Consider the following 16014-nt stretch of genomic DNA (forward strand, 5'->3'; position numbering starts at 1 on the left):
TTTTGGCCCCTCTTCAAAAAAATCATCTGAACCCACATTTTAAGTACTCTCAGGTAGGTTCATTTATGCGCGTGTTGTTGTGATTGAGTTACTTTCACGCCCAAAACAGCCGACTCAATTTTTCGGCTGAAAAATGGTTTTCATTTTATAACGAGTCGAGAAAGACTAGTGCTTTCATTCCTCTTCTTCAAACTTCATTCAATCTGATAGGTGATGATGTGCAGTTTTTTCTTTCTTTTCAATGAAACAGGTGAAAATTGTCTATATTCATTTGTAGGGAGTTATTTTTGCAATTTTCAAAAAAATAATTACATATATTTTTCTGATGGGATTCGATACTGAAACGCTCTCACAGTTTGGACTGTTCACAAGAAAAACGGTCTCAAACTTGAGAAACCTAGGAAATATAATGACAAAATATACGTACACCGAAAATAAATACGTACTAGGTGGGAGAAAATGAATGCAATTCAGTGAGCCTGTTGCACGCACGAGAGATACAGCCAACCGAGAATTCTTTTCAAAGCTAAATTGACGCAAAAATCACAATGAGCACATCAAAATAACGTACGAATTGCGTAGTCCGTTTTGCGCTTTTACAGATTCACCGCGCTCGCGGAATTTTATCTTCGTAGACGCAAGGGACAAGCAGAGAGAGCCGTGAGAAATAACCTAACATATAGAAACAAACAATCCCTCTGACCATTACACATCACTCTTACATTCATATTTCACTTTTTCAAAGAATACGTTTTTGGAATAATAAGATATGAGGAGAAAACCACAGTATGATGACTTGTATCGATTTGATTCATCCCTTAAAGGCAGGTGATATCATAACTGGGTGATTTCACTCTAAAAGGTCTAGTCGTGTCGCCGAACGTGGGTTATAAACGACTGAGGGCAAAACGATTGAAAACCAAGTTGATAAAACAATAGGAATGATTATTGAACGCGTGTGTGTTGCCTTTAGCACATACTCAAACCTATCTATCCGAGAGGATGGTGCCGCGGGTAACAACCGCACACCAGAAATTGATTAATATATCAATTAATCGAAAATTGTGTAAATAAAGAGCTGTATAAAGACGGATTCTCAACAAAATTAACATAAAAATTAAAATTTTAAGATCCATCAGACTCTAGTTTTAGCAGTGCAATTGCACCTACCTTTGCACAAATGCACTTCTTCCAATTTAGGGTGGGGCAGCTGTCCGGCCCCATTCCACCCTGTAAGAAACTAATACAATTTATGTTAAAAGAAAGGTAGGAATAATGTCCCTGAAATAATCTGTGCTAAAAAAATACGAAAAGTTATGATTATATTTAATAATATGAGACTTTAAAGGCCGAAAATGTCCGGTCAGTTACGCATCGCCAACCCTGATTTTGAAGCAAAATAATAATTTGCGGTAAAAAATTAGCACTGCTCTTGGATTCTTTGGCAATATTTGCCGAGAAGAGACTCTTATGTTCAAGAACATTGCCGTTTTTAACTGTAATGGTCAATTTTAAGCGAGGAAAGTCTTTAGAAAGGAGTGTCGCCACCTTTGGCAACATATTTTAGCAGTTGTATTAAGTGCAGTGTTTATCTCGCCAGATGGAGCAAGGAGTTTCAAAACCGTAATCAAATTTTTTGCTGAAGTCTTTTTGACTGAACCATTACTGATGAGTCGGCCTTTTTTACAATGAAAACTTTGATTATAATGAAAACCGGCGATTTTTAGGTGTGTAGTACTCAGGGCCGGATTAAGGGGGTGGCCACATGAGCCACGGCCCATGGCGGCAAATTTTGCGAATTTTTTAAGTGAAGGTATAGAGCAAATCGGATTCAGAAAAAAATACAAACGAGGAAAGGCGACAAAGTCTCTCATTTCCTGAGAGTACAGTTATTTCGCATTGCGTCAAACACAGTGCGTTCAGTACCGCTCGACGTGAAACGCAAAGCGCCTACAAGACTGTAGGAATACTTCTTGCATTGCGTCAAAAACAGTGCGGTGAGCAGCGGTCGACATGAACCGCATAGCGCCTACAAGACTGTAGAAATACTTCACGCATTGCGCAAAACACAATGCGGTCAGCGCGGCGCGGCGGCGGAAGTTAAAATTATTAAACCACATTTATGTTAGTTCTTTCATCATTTTTTCGTTCATTTTCTATAAATGGAGGGCCTTGTCCACACAGAGATAGGTTTACGGAACTTAACTTCCGCGCCAAGTTCCGTGAACTTTTGCTAGTAGTGTTGACAGGGCTCTCGCAAAAACTGTGTCCAACACGAGTTAACGCGTCTTATGCACCCCTACCCCTCCGGCACGTTCACTGGATGGTTTTTATTGATGTTTCAAAACTAATGAGAAGGGGGCGGCAAAATACAGGAGGCCCATGGGTGGCAAGTAGGTGAATCCGGCCCTGGTAGTACTAATTCCTCACTACACAAAATCCTCAATTTAATATTATTCAACTGAAAGGAAGCCTCCGAACTTTAGAAAACGGTTAAGACGGCATTTATTCCCTCTCATATCTCCAGAATTGCGCATATTTATCTTTTGCATCATATTTTATTTCACATTTTCGAGTGTCGGTAACGCTGTGTCAGTTACGTAACCGACACAATTTGGCGGCTGATTCCCATATCGGCAAATTTATCCCAAATCGGCGAAAAAAAGGAGACGTTCAACGAGACGTGGGGAGAAACGGGCCCGATTTGGCACAAAATAATTTGCATGTAGTTTTTATAAAGTTGAACAAGAAAATTTGAAAAGCGCTCAAAAGTTCATTCACCAATGATGCAACACGCATAATTATTGCGGAAGCATGCGTGAGTGATAAGGTCCCTAGAATGAACGAGATACATTCATTGACCCAATTTCCTTCTTACGACAAATTCTGCTTTATCTAGGAATGTTTTCACCTTTCTAAACAGAGGCCGTTTCAGGCTCAAATTGCATCTCCGACAGGATGGATACGCTGCTCTCATGGACCCCGACGTTCGACATAGGTATTCGTCCCTCTATATTGTATATTATTCTCGTTAAGTTTTTTCTCAAAAAGCGACTTTCGCAATGACAGGAATATAGGAAATCAACTGTTGAGCGTAATACATATTTCTTGAAAATTAACACTAAGTAGTTAACCAATAACACACAGTCGACGTGACGTCGACCATTTCAAATTTGATCAATGTTAAATGGAAACTTTGAACTTATGCTAACACCTTATACTATCACGTAGACTAGCACCGCATTTAATCCGTTATCGATTTTAATAAGTAACCATACAGGACATACATTAATGAATAAGAAACGCATATTTTGTACAATGCATAATAAGCACACTCTAAAAAAATTCAAGTAGACATAAATTTGGTACCGATTTTATACGTAAGTGAAATTTTATACGTGCATGCCTATTAATCAATTACCAAACAATAAAAAGGGAAACTTCCAGAAAGTCCAAATCTAAAATTTCCTCCTTCTCTTTAAGAAAACTACGTCTCAGCGGTCGATTGTTTTTGTAAGATAGAAATATACATTTTTTATTGCTCTTATTGTTATTTGTCTTTGGGGGGTTTCCCAACTTCTTGAGGGCTTTAGGAGGATAGAGGATTTTGGTGGCTCGGGGTCGCAGAGCGCTAAAAAGCGGCTTTACACAATACAATATTGTTCTTGAATTTAAATTATGACAGGTAAAAGTTTTAAAATTTTAAGAATATATATTAAAATTTTAAAACGTTTAGGTATCATAATCAAAATCATGATTTAAAAAGACCCCGGAACAAATCCTCCCAATAAATCCTGTGGAGTCAAGACCTGGCTTGTATCAATCTTCAATTAATTGTAATATTTTCACGTGATGCTTTTCAATGTATATAGATTTGAATCCGATGTATACAGCTGTTTTCTTTAATATCCATTGAGATCACCATACATGTTTTTTTTTTTTTTTTTTTTTTAACTTAGAATGAGTTTGCGCAGAATAACACGCGAGTTTTTTTTTTTGTTTCATTTTCAGACGGGCTAATGATCTTCAATTACACTAAATTCATATTCCATTCTGATATCAATTCTACTTATGGTGTTGTCGAGGGCAGCTGGAGTGGACGTGGAGTTTTGTCGTTGGTTTTGGAGTCAACATCATTGATCCAGCAGAATTGGATTCTCGCTTTCATTTCTTTTATTTGTATCACATGTCTTATTAACTGCACTTTTTTCCCTCCAAATTATTATCAAGTAAGCTATGTACGATTATTCACTCATCAGCGCCGAGTTAGTTAGTTGTAATAATTTTCCTATTTAAAACAGTTTATTTGAAACCAAAAAAACTCCAAAAAGCTTTAAAGCGGCAAAGGATCCGGCCGTAATCTATCAACTTCATATCTCTAAACCATAAATAAACCAATATTGACGGCTTAAAAAATAGAAGAAAAAAAATGTATGAATGTTGAATTGGGACTGATTTGAACCTATCAAATGCTCCTAATAAAGTCTAAATAGAACGGTAATGCAAGAAGGGCGACTCGTGTTTCTGCTTGAACGCTTTTAAGAGGCAAAGAAGGTTTTCTTACTAACTAACCCAGTTGCGTACATGGGTTTTAAGAGAGGGACTATAGTGCATAAAATCTAGACATTTTAGTTCATTTCTCCACTTCTCCTTGCCTTCATTAACAGAGGCCCTTTTGAGGAAACACTACCACGACAGCATAGAAACACGTGTATGGTTTTATTTGTTCTAAATTTGGAGAAGCCTTCTGAAAATAGGCAAGAAATAGGTATTTAAGCAGTTGAACAATGAATATGCATAAAACTCAGGATTCGGATTTTTTTGGCACGAGGAAAACGAATCTTCCATTAAATAAATCTACGCCAAATAGGTCTATGCACTTTTAGACTGCGGCAGAAGAAAAAGATCCGCCATTCCGTCATCTTGATTTTTGCGACGTCAGATTATCATCTGTCGCAGTCTAGAGGCGTGTAAACTTATTTGCGGTGGAATCTACCAATTTTCATAGATAGGTATTCATATTCATCGTTCAATACATTATTAAAGAGTTTTCCGCAATTCCGCCAATTTTGTACCATCATTTTTAAAAGGCCTAATTAATTTAACAAATAAAACTAGATTCGTTTTCCCTCCCTCCCAAAACCCCTAGATACCGACTTTGATGCAAATCCATCACGTTGGTTAACATCCGAGATGCCTCTTTTCATATTGAAGGCAGCCGTTTTAAAAGGAATTGGACAAATAAGAAAAGCACGTGTCATATTCGTTTTCCTCGTCCCAAACAATTCCCAATTACTGAGTTACAAATAAAACCATCGGCAAACAACCTATTTTGGTCGCCATTTTGAAAAAAATAAAAATGGTGACCTGCAACGTGCACCTTAAATGTTCTATTTTTTAATCTTTCAAACGAGGTATTACAAGGGGGGAGAAAAAAGTTGGAAAATGCCGTTTGAAAAAAAAGGTGAGAAATCAGGGAGAGGAATTCTTATGATTAATACAATGTACAGCTTGTGGACAGTAAATGACCAGTTTCAATGCCGTTCTTACTCTGGGTGATTTCTTCTTCTCCGACGTAATGGTAATAGATACTGTACAATTTGTTTAAAAAGACGTATCATTCGTGCAGGATTTGAGCGGTCTCGGTGGATATATTCATTTTAATTTGGAGTCAAAAGTCATTGGGTTGTCAACCAAGAAACGCTTGATTAATCGATTTCGTGCTGATTCGAGGTTAGCAAAATTGCCACTTTACCCAAATGGGTGGTTTCACCTTTTGGAGTCTGCTTCCTTAGGAAAGAATGAAGCCAAGTATGTGTCTGCTTTAGGTAAGTCATCTCACTCACGTTCTCAAGGAATTCGGGATCAGTTTAAATGCAGCGACCCCTAGATTGTTTTATTTTTCAATCTAAAGGAATAGGGGATTTGCCTAGTATTGATACCAATGAGCATGTGGGATATTTATTTCCGCGGCAATTACAATCCGTTAGAATAGTATCTAACACATAAATCCTTGAGTTCTAACAGCACAGACCAAACTGAAGTGCTACGTTTCTATGAATTGGTGATGCTTACATGTATTATGTCATCTAAATCGACTTGAGAACAGTCCGCCAGCCGTAAGCTAACGTAAATCCATATCCTCACTTAGGAGGGATTAGGCGGTCATGTCAGTTAGTTCACTTTAGTTTGTTTATGTTTAATGTCTTTGAAGTTTCGCGTTGTGCTCTCTGCATCACTGACCGAACAAAAAGGAAGAAACCAAGGGACAAGGGTGTCCTTACCACGGTAGATGAAGTCAAAACCCTGCGTTTTAAAAGCGCGATACCTCAGTTAATATTGATCGTAGGAAGTTCCTGTTTGGACAGATCTTATTATTTTTAGTTAATCTGGATGTATGTGGATATATGGATCAAGCATCAAAATACGATTCTGAGACCAGCGCAACCAGAGACAAGAGACCCTCCACTAGTGACTTGGCCATGGTGGAAGCTTTTACTTTCGGGACTTCAGCATTCTACTATTGACTTACCTGCATGGTTGATGTTCAACAACGTGTTGGCAGTTTCGTTTTGCAAACAAGCCGAAAATGGCCGACGTTTGGGAAAGTTATTCGGCTTATGACGTCATCCGAAGCTCATCATCGACCATGTAGGTAAGTCAACAGCCGAAAATAGGGTGATGACTGTTGCTCGCTCATAATTGTCCATAAGGAATTGTTGAAACCCCGAAAGTAAAAGCTTCCACCTGTCGCTAGGAGGCCAGTGGAGGGTCTCTTGTCTCTGAGCGCAACTGATCCATTCAAAAGATGACTCGCGTTCGTGTATTCGAATTGTAGGTAGTGTTAAAAGTGAAGGGGATGAAGGGTGCGAGAGAAAAAAAATCTCTTCACTTACCATTATACTCCTCCTTGATGATGTACAGAGATATTTTGGGCATGATGTGCTTTTAATTATTTCAAATCTTTTTTCAGGGGAAAATTTTGCCGTCTTTCGGACCTCAACTGGAAAAGTTTACATTGTTGATGCCTATTGCCCTCATTTAGGAGCTAATCTAGGAATAGGTGGTATGATAGAAAACGATTGCATTACGTGTCCTTTCCACGGCTGGAAATTTGATGGAAGAACAGGAAAATGCGCTGCCATACCTTATAGCAGTTGTGATAGTAAGATTACATTTAATTCAGCCATGGCTCATGGTCACATGCAATAAAAATGGTTGCAATTATAGCCACTTCGTACCTACGATTCGTCGCAAAATGCAATAGTTTTTGTTGCATATCGTCACGATCCGTAGCTAAATGAGTGGATATATGAGATGCAATTATTGGACTGCATTTTGCAATATCAGGAACAACGATTTCTGCCTCAGCGGTAAAAAGTTATGTGCATAGGGGAACTAATGGTTCATACACCTCATACGTTGATTCCAAACTGAGCCAGAAATTGTAGTTCCTAATTCCAAAGCGTAGTCCAATTAATTGAAGGCGACTATAAAAAGATAGATGTTACAAAACTGAAAATTTTTTGGGTAAAAAAAAGTTGTTTGACCGCATAGTGGAAATTCCTGCCTTAAACTATTGATATTTTCATTTTTTACACGCTCTTCCCAGACAATGGACGCAAAATGAGCTCCTCGATACAGTAATTACAATAACTGTCTCGATCTCTAGGGTGTTCATAAGAGTTGAGGATTGCTGCTCTAGAATTCGTTGTCCAACTACACATTCCAAAATGCACCTCAATTGAAATTAAACATTTTCCATTGGGACATTAATGACTATTGAAATGACTATCAGAATGACTATCAAAATGACTATTAAAGTATCAAGGTATTCATTACATGACTATCAAAAATAGTCGGGAGTCTAATAATACTTTAAAGCCAAATTCTTGACTTTATGACTCAAAGCTCGCATATTACATTTTAGTGAGTTTAAAGCATTACACGAAGTGAAAAAACGAAAGAAACTCTTTTATAACGTACTCAGGGATTTTTCAACCACATGATAAACAATCTTCAAAACATCAGTTTTTGAGCTATAGAGGTAAATTGTAATTCAGTTTTGGAGTTTTGGGGGATTAAGTCCCTATTAACGGATTCAGCTACAATTACATGGATCGATCGTCCATGTTATTCGTGACACTTTCTGCAACTCGTTTATTTTAGGTGAGGAATTGTTGGGAATTGTACGCTGAATATATATTTAAAGAAGAATTGGGATTGGTTCATCGATAGAGGACCGAATATAGTCGATGTAGACTGGATTAGATAAATTAAGGAACTAGAGGTTATGATCTATCTTATGCTTGCACTCGTACAATTGCATTAATTATAATTACGTCTTGATTTTGTTGTTTTCAGCATCTTTCCAAGCAAAGATGTTTAGCCATGTCCAATGCATTATTCATCCGTGAATTGAAAGTAAGCATCTACATCGCGAAAATATCACGATCTGTTGTAAATACCCGCAGAAAGTCGATACACCAGGTCGATGTATCCACTCGTTGTCTTAACGAATCAATTTCGTGGGTGCAAATGGTTGCCCATTGCTTGCAAGATCAAGGAGAATCGAATGAACAAAAATTCCCCAAAATTCTCCCAAAATTTGACCCCAGAACCCCCCAAAAACTGAAAATTATGGCTGAATTGCTCAGCCATCCTCGAATCAGTTCGTTTACTTTTCTTATGTATGCATATTTTAAATCAGCGTGACGCGGTTTTATAAGCAACACAGGCACTCGATATATTGTGTCGAGGCTAACAAAAACCAAACATCCCAAAAGAACAGAACATAACATACCCAAAGAAAAAAAAGGAACCGCCCCAAAACCAATGAATGCACGAAGCAAAGAAAATGAAATAGAAAAAAAAAACAAAAAAAACAAAAAAAACCCACTATCTTCAATTATTAAATACAGCAAGGACAACATTATTGTAAGCAGAACCAAAGTATGCATCACATCAAATACAGTAAACAGCAGCGTAACTAGACAATTTTCATGAGGGGATGCAGGGGGCCACAGTCAAAAATTTCTCATGAAGACGGGGGTCTCAAGGTTCAAAATTCCTGAAAACCACGGGAAATGACGCTTTTCAAGAGGGATTTTCAGTCATAGGCTAGGAGAGAGATCTTGACCCCATATTCCCCCGTGGTTGCGCCTCTGAAAGCAAATTCAATTAATATATCTTGCGAAATAAAAATTACAAATATTTACACCTAACCCAATGAAAATACCAAACAAACAATAATCATGTCCTATGTCAAAAGAATCATCTTGAACGCTCGATCTCATTTTTCGTGTCTTTATAATGTCCAGTACCAGAGTCTGCAAAAGTTCGTGTTTGGAGAGCTTGCGAGGTGAACGATTCGATTTTCGTATGGTATCATGCAGATGGAGAGAAGCCATCGTGGGAACCACAACCGATTCCTGCCGTAGCCAGCGGAAAATATTGGCTTGTCGGCAAATTTCATTACGATATCACTGCATCAATACAGGTAAGATCTCCTTATTTTGACAAGAAAAAAAAATCACTTACTTCATACTATCCGCATCTGAACACATAGGCTCAATAATACGGACTCTCATTTACTTTCACCTTAAAGGATACACCCCTAAAAGAGTGCTTGATTAAAAATATTTAATTAATGAAATCATGTTGCATTAATTTCAGCGTGTAGCTTATTGTCATGAATATTCAAAACTGGCACACAGTTACATTTAAGGAGTTTGTTCGAAATTTTTTCCGAGGGAAATTAATTTATTTTATTTTCCTTCCACCGCAGATCCACGCAAACGGCATAACCAATCCTAAAATTGTTTCCAGTAAGTGATTGAGAACGTATTTTCAGGGATTCTTATTTCGGCCAAATACTAAAAACCAATATCACTGAGGCTGTTCAGTGTTCATCACTATACAGACGTCCATGTTAATGTTTTTGCACGAGAGGAAAACTTTCAGGTGTGGAGTTTTACAGTAATTTTGGCGTGATAGGTTCGCACTTCCTTCCCTCAAGTGTTTTTTTTTTTTTTTTTTGCTTTCTAGGATATGACGGAGAATTCAGCCGACGTTCAGCATGGAGACGTTTTGCACGGCCCCTTCCCTTTGGTTGGGAAAAGGCTGGACAATAATTGGAATAAGATTCTAGAATTTCTTAAAGCATCCTTCAGTGTGAATTGGGTAGTTGATTCCAAGGAGCCGCATGTGGCACATGCACGATTCGTAGCCGATTTGAAATTTATGAGGAAATTAAGTTTGGTTCAAACTGAATTTGTGTTAAAAATTGTAAGTATATTTATTTAGCCAATAGATTTCAAGCCACGTAAAAATGAACGATACCCTCGGATTCAATTTACATTCATAACTCATGAAATATTTTACGTGCGTCCAGGAGTAAATGCATTTAGATGTGACTCGGTAAGGTAAAGCCGCAGGTGGCAATCGAAATAATAGGCAGGCGTTTCGGAATGGTCAATGACGCATAAAGTAATGCACAAGACTTGCTTTTTTATGGTAAAGATGATTTGAATGTTTTCTCCCCAATTGTAAGTGGAAATCACCTGGATGTGTGTGCATGAATCGTATTTTCTGGTTTTCACACTACTATAATAATTTGAGGCATGCTGATACATGTTTCCTGACCAAAATTTCACACAGACCACGATTTGCGTGACGAAAATTACTGAAACTAACGCCCAGCAATTTTTAATGTTTCTTCAACGCTCCGCCCGCTCATATAAAACCATAGTCTATGAGTCATAAAATCGTGCAAAAATTTTGCAGCTCGCAGCTCGAAAATATGACAACTTCAATCTCAACGCTTTGGCTCAGTTGTTCCACGTTGCTATCACTTCGAACCTTCATGCACGCTGGGCTTGTTGATTTCTTTTGACATTTTTGCAGTCATGAATGCGCTTAAGTGCGCTTCAGCTAGAGTTGTAATTAGCAAATGGGTGGTTTTTATAGGAGGATTATAATGAAACAAGTGGTTAGAAATGGAAACGAAATAATATGAACTATGCAAAACGATTATTCCGATAACGGAACTTGGCTGTTTTGAAAACGCCTTCAAATGCGGCGTGATACCTCACGCATTCCGAAGAGTTCAAATAGTTGTATCATTGCGCCGTAAGAATGTGACGGAAGATTTAACTGGAAATAGCCTCCATGCACGCTGGGCGTGTCGATTTCCTTTGACATTTTTGCAGTGGTGAATGCATAGCTGAAGTGCGCTCCAGATAGATTTGAACTTACAAATGGGTGGTTTTTCTACGAGGATTAAAAATAATCAAGTGGCATGGAATATAACAAAAGAATATGAACTATGCAAAACGATAATCCGGGTATCGGAACTTGGCTGTTTTAAAACCGCCTTCAAATGCGGCGTGATACCTCACACATTCCGGAGAGTTCAAATAATTGTATCATTGCACCTTAGAAATGCGACGGAAGATTACAGTTGAAATAGCCTTCATGCACGCTGGCCTTTTTGATTTCCGTTATAACATGTTTGCAGTCATGAATGCGCTTAAGTGCGCTTCAGCTAGAATTGTATTTAGCAAATGGGTGGTTTTTATAGGAGAATTATAATGAAACAAGTGGACTGGAAAGTTGGACTTGAAATTCGAGTTTCTGTACGTACATACATAATGAATAGTTGTTTTATTATTAATAATTGTTTTGAATAAATATATCAAACTCTATTCCAGGTTGGTCCAGGTTTGATTGAGATAGATCTCCAATCGCCTGGACATAATGTAGCAATCTAGTGCATCACGCCCATAGGGCCTTTCCAGCAAAGGATATCATTTCGAATGTACTCTCGTCCTGCAATGATGTTACCAAGCCGACTTATTTTCCATATCGTGCATGTAAACGTAAGTTTTACAGGGTAAATTTTACTGCACTTTGATGAAAGAACAAGTACATACAGCATTATAAAAAAAGAGAAAAAAAAGAAAAAAAGGGGGGGACAAGCAGACAGCTCCGGCTGGTGTCAGACGCAGCTCACAAAAGCATATTTGGACCAATTTCAAAACATAAAAAATTTAACTTTGACCCACCACGGATTCAGTTAGATGATTGGGTCAAGAGGGTACATAACAAGCAATTCGGCTAAGTTTCACAACCTCGCCACCTGCCTTCCCCGGACGGCGAATTTTCGAAAAATCCCGACGTTGCCAAACACGTAAGCATTTTATGCCCGTGAATTCAACTTTCTGACGTATCTCGAATGGCTCAGATGTGTGTTACGGCCGAAAAACATTTTAAACCGTCAAAAATAAAAGTTTAGTGGCTGTACGATGCAGAGAGAAGGAGGGGAGGAGAGCTGTGAGGGCCAGCTAAATTATGGAAATTCAAAACAGAGTAGGTCTCTTAAAACTAATCCTCAGGAAGAACGTTTGGGCCAAGTCTCTTGTCCCTCTCGCATCAGTTTTTTTATGAGGGGAACTCTACTTGAACTCACTCTCTAAATATGAGACATAGGAAAAAGGATGGTTAGCGACCTAAGTCTACCGCGGGTCGAGACTAGTCGAAAGTCGATGACTGGATATGGAGAATAAACAAGAATTTTCAGAAAGAAAGCCGGCATCAACGACCAGTCTGTCAAAATTTGTTTTTGGACCATGTCATGCTAAAAATGAATGAAAATGTCGGCCCTTAAAACAGCATTATAAAAATTACGTACGGCTTTACTTGCAGATTGACGGTAAAATTCCCAAACCACGTTTCTCGGTTTGCGACGTTGCAGACTTCCTGCCATACTTTCTTTTTTAAATGGAGAACTACTTAACGTTAATTCTCTGAAACTTCCGTGATTTTTCCTCTCTGTGCTAAACAAATTCTGAGGAAACTTCAAAGAATGATGTTGATTTTTTTTTTCCTTTTTAACATTCGTGAAAATGGCTAACGAGATACGTGGTTTAAGAGTTTTATACCGTCAACATGTAATATTTGAATTGTCTTAAGCCCTAGTTCTGTTATTATTACGTATTATGTCCTTTTTTATCCAGGCCGAACGAGATCTATTTATTTGGAACTACAAAGAAATTAATGCGAAACAGAGCATCGTAAAAGAAGACGGACCCATTAAAGCATTCAGGCGTTGGTACAGCCAATTTTACTCCGAAAATACTCCTCGTCTAAAGTTCCAAGTTGATACGTTATCTTGGTGATTGGTTGAATCCGTCTCAAAGCTGCTAATTGTATCTGCCGCATTATTTTTGTATACTTACAGATAATCGACGTGTATAAATTCTTTGGATGTTTCATGACGTATCTATTGGGGAATTGAGGAAGAATAGCATGTAACTTTTCTGCCTAAAGAATGTAAAATGAAAGAAATGAAGAATGAATGTAAGAATGTATGTAAGATGAAGCAATAAACGTCAAGGACAAAAGGTTTTACTCCTAGTTAAAATATAAATTCATGAATTTCTTTCTGTAGACAAACCTGTGGATCACAATTCACTTTACAGTCAACTTGATTATTTTGACATATGTATAGCCTGTGCGCAGGACGTAAGGTGAGAAAGTACTTTCAGATTGGAAGGGTAATTAAGTAACGGAGACATTAGACTTATTTGCAGAAGAGTGTAGTATCGTCCTAAAAGAAAGAAGCATATAGTTTTAATAAGTACTCCACTTAATTTTGTGTTTTTCACAGAAAAGGCATATATATGATGATTCCTTTGTGTTCTTTATAATGATGGAATTTATGGGTTGTATTTTACCTTATATTTTCTTGGAGTACTATTGACTGCTTCTTCGTTTCTCTTTGTGGAGTAGGTCAAGTTGTTTGTAATTTCTTAATAACAAATAATAATAATAATTGTAATAATTTGTATTAATGATATGTATTTTCTTAATTTCTTAATACATTTTTCATGGTAAATTTTTTAAATTTTCTAAATGATCTTAGAGGCGCACTTTGCGTGATGACATGGCAACTAAATTAAGGAGCGAACAACCCGAAACGCGCATTTAGGCAAAATACGTCTTTTGGTTTGTTTTTTCCTCATTTTAGTTTTTAAATGACCTTAAAAACATAAAGATAACATAATAAAAAGCTGCTACTTGGTACTTGTAAAATTGCAGGCAATTTATTTGCTCTTGGTATTAAATATGTGCCAATTAATATGGCATTTTTATCCATTAACATTCGGTAATGATTTGCGGATTATACTTATTCTCTCTCAGAACTTTACCTTGAAGCACTTTCCACTTTAGGTATATACGTGCACACATCATTTCAAAAAAGGTGGGAAATAAAATAAGTACACTGTAAAATGAGGAGAGTAACCAAGAAAGCATAGAAGACGTAAAATATTTTATTACCACACAGTCTACACACTACCACACACCTACACAGTCTTATCAAGGAAAGTAAATAATACTTAGGTGATTTCTTGACTAAATTTGGCTCAATAAGTCTTGACTTTACAAAAAAAAAAAAAAAAAAAAAAAAAAAACCTGGCACATCATACTATTTTAAGTGTTTATGTGAAAAAGACCGATTGAGTGTGAAAAACTATAGGAAAGTGAACGCCGCGAGCGTCAAGACTTCGGCGCTAGATCGTCTGTTTTTTCCAGTGTGCGTTAATGCGGAAAGCGCGATGACTAGGGTGTCTTTTTTATTTTTGAAAGTTGAAAAAAGTTAAATTGCTGTTCTCTCAAAACATGCGCTATCATGTGTCAAAATCCAGAATTATTTAGAAAAAGAGGTATAACAATTTATTAAAGGTCTGTGAAGCATCTTAAAAGGCGAAGGTCTAAAAATTGGTACTTCGGTCATACTGTAGTCGATTCTTCATGGTAGTCACCAGTTTACGTTTTGTAGGCAAAAATTCTGTCCGTTTTGCCGATCTATAACCGGAAAGTCGCAAAAGGCCGATCGAGGTGCGGAAACCACCGCCACCGGGTACGGACTTTTGGGACACCCTGTATAGTCGACTTACTTTTATGCGACGTTTGTTGACGTTGACGTCGATTGTTTTTATTACGGTGTTTTATGTGCCCTTTGATCTTGCATCACTTTTCCTTAATTTTTCTACATTGTTTCAAGCATATTTTCTTCTTTAATTCATCTTCCAACTCTTTTTTTTTATCTCTTGTCCGATTTTACCGATTGTCTCTATCTTTCTTCCTGTGAGATTGATACATAATCGTATCTTTCTAGGCGACCCTAGTGCTTTGACATGTTTGACATATTATGATTGTTTTCAACGGAATCTTCTGGAAGTTATTTATAAATTGATAGACGTGACACAAACTTTCCTTGATGTTAATTACCTATTCAGAGTCACTGGTCCATTCTTCTAATTTAATTTAAATAATTGAGCTCATTACCTTTTTCGATACCGCACATAAACACGCATGTGTACGTGAGAGATAAGACATCCTCGATTAAAGAGGTTTTTCCTCATTCCATCCGTATCAGAATATTTCTAGTGCAATAGTTTTCCCTGTACCTGTAATTCCCGTTTCATATGTAGTCCGTCTCAGTTGCACTTAGCATCCTCGGAACGATTGACCTATATCGCTTCTCTCATGGTGACCGGCGACACAGGTAGCTTACCTTTACTGCTTTTCCTCTTTTTAAGGAGTTTCTTGATTCGTAAGCTTGGAACAATCTTAAATGCCGAAAAACATCTCTGGTTTTTATTTGAATTGTTTTTCGGATCATCCCCTAGGTTTAGTTTTTATTTTATTTTTTTTTTAATTGCGAAAGCTTAAGCCAGTTTTTATTTTTAACAAGTCGGTAGAAAAAATGTGAATTTAGCACTAAAAGACACAATTGAAACATTCTTAAAAATTTTTCGCCAAATTTTGGACATTTAAAAATTTAAGATATTCAACTAAAACAATCGCCAAAAGGATTGGCGCTGAAATTTGGTGATCAAAAATCAATGGCTTGCAGAGAATCTATGGGCTAAAAGTTAAAATCTACCATGATTGTGGCTCAAAATTATATGAATACGATACTAATCATTTTTGTTGACATCAACGATT

General features: G+C 37.3%; 2 protein-coding genes across 2 annotated transcripts in view; one reads left to right on the forward strand and one right to left on the reverse strand.

Annotated features, from left to right (window-relative positions):
- Polr3C (RNA polymerase III subunit C) overlaps positions 1-16014 on the reverse strand; it is a 316833-nt gene that overhangs the window by 52980 nt on the left and 247839 nt on the right. The gene's annotated exons all lie outside the window — the stretch shown is intronic.
- On the forward strand, positions 2959-13155 carry LOC140224165 (cholesterol 7-desaturase nvd 1-like). The gene is made up of 8 exons (XM_072297603.1): positions 2959-2998; positions 4012-4229; positions 5630-5828; positions 6974-7165; positions 9321-9499; positions 10048-10287; positions 11712-11879; positions 13017-13155. The coding sequence occupies exons 1-7, from the start codon at positions 2959-2961 to the stop codon at positions 11769-11771; spliced, it is 1128 nt and encodes a 375-aa protein (XP_072153704.1). The 3' UTR covers positions 11772-11879; positions 13017-13155.

This window comes from Bemisia tabaci, chromosome 3 (genome assembly GCF_918797505.1).
Source record: "Bemisia tabaci chromosome 3, PGI_BMITA_v3".
Lineage (NCBI taxonomy): Eukaryota > Metazoa > Arthropoda > Insecta > Hemiptera > Aleyrodidae > Bemisia > Bemisia tabaci.

Excerpts from the sequence above, each read along its gene's own strand:
- LOC140224165 (XM_072297603.1), top strand. The coding sequence starts at position 2,959 with ATGGATACGCTGCTCTCATGGACCCCGACGTTCGACATAG. Across the intron at positions 2,999-4,011 it reads GACCCCGACGTTCGACATAG|ACGGGCTAATGATCTTCAAT; the intron begins GTATTCGTCCCT and ends TTTCATTTTCAG. Across the intron at positions 4,230-5,629 it reads TCCCTCCAAATTATTATCAA|GATTTGAGCGGTCTCGGTGG; the intron begins GTAAGCTATGTA and ends TCATTCGTGCAG.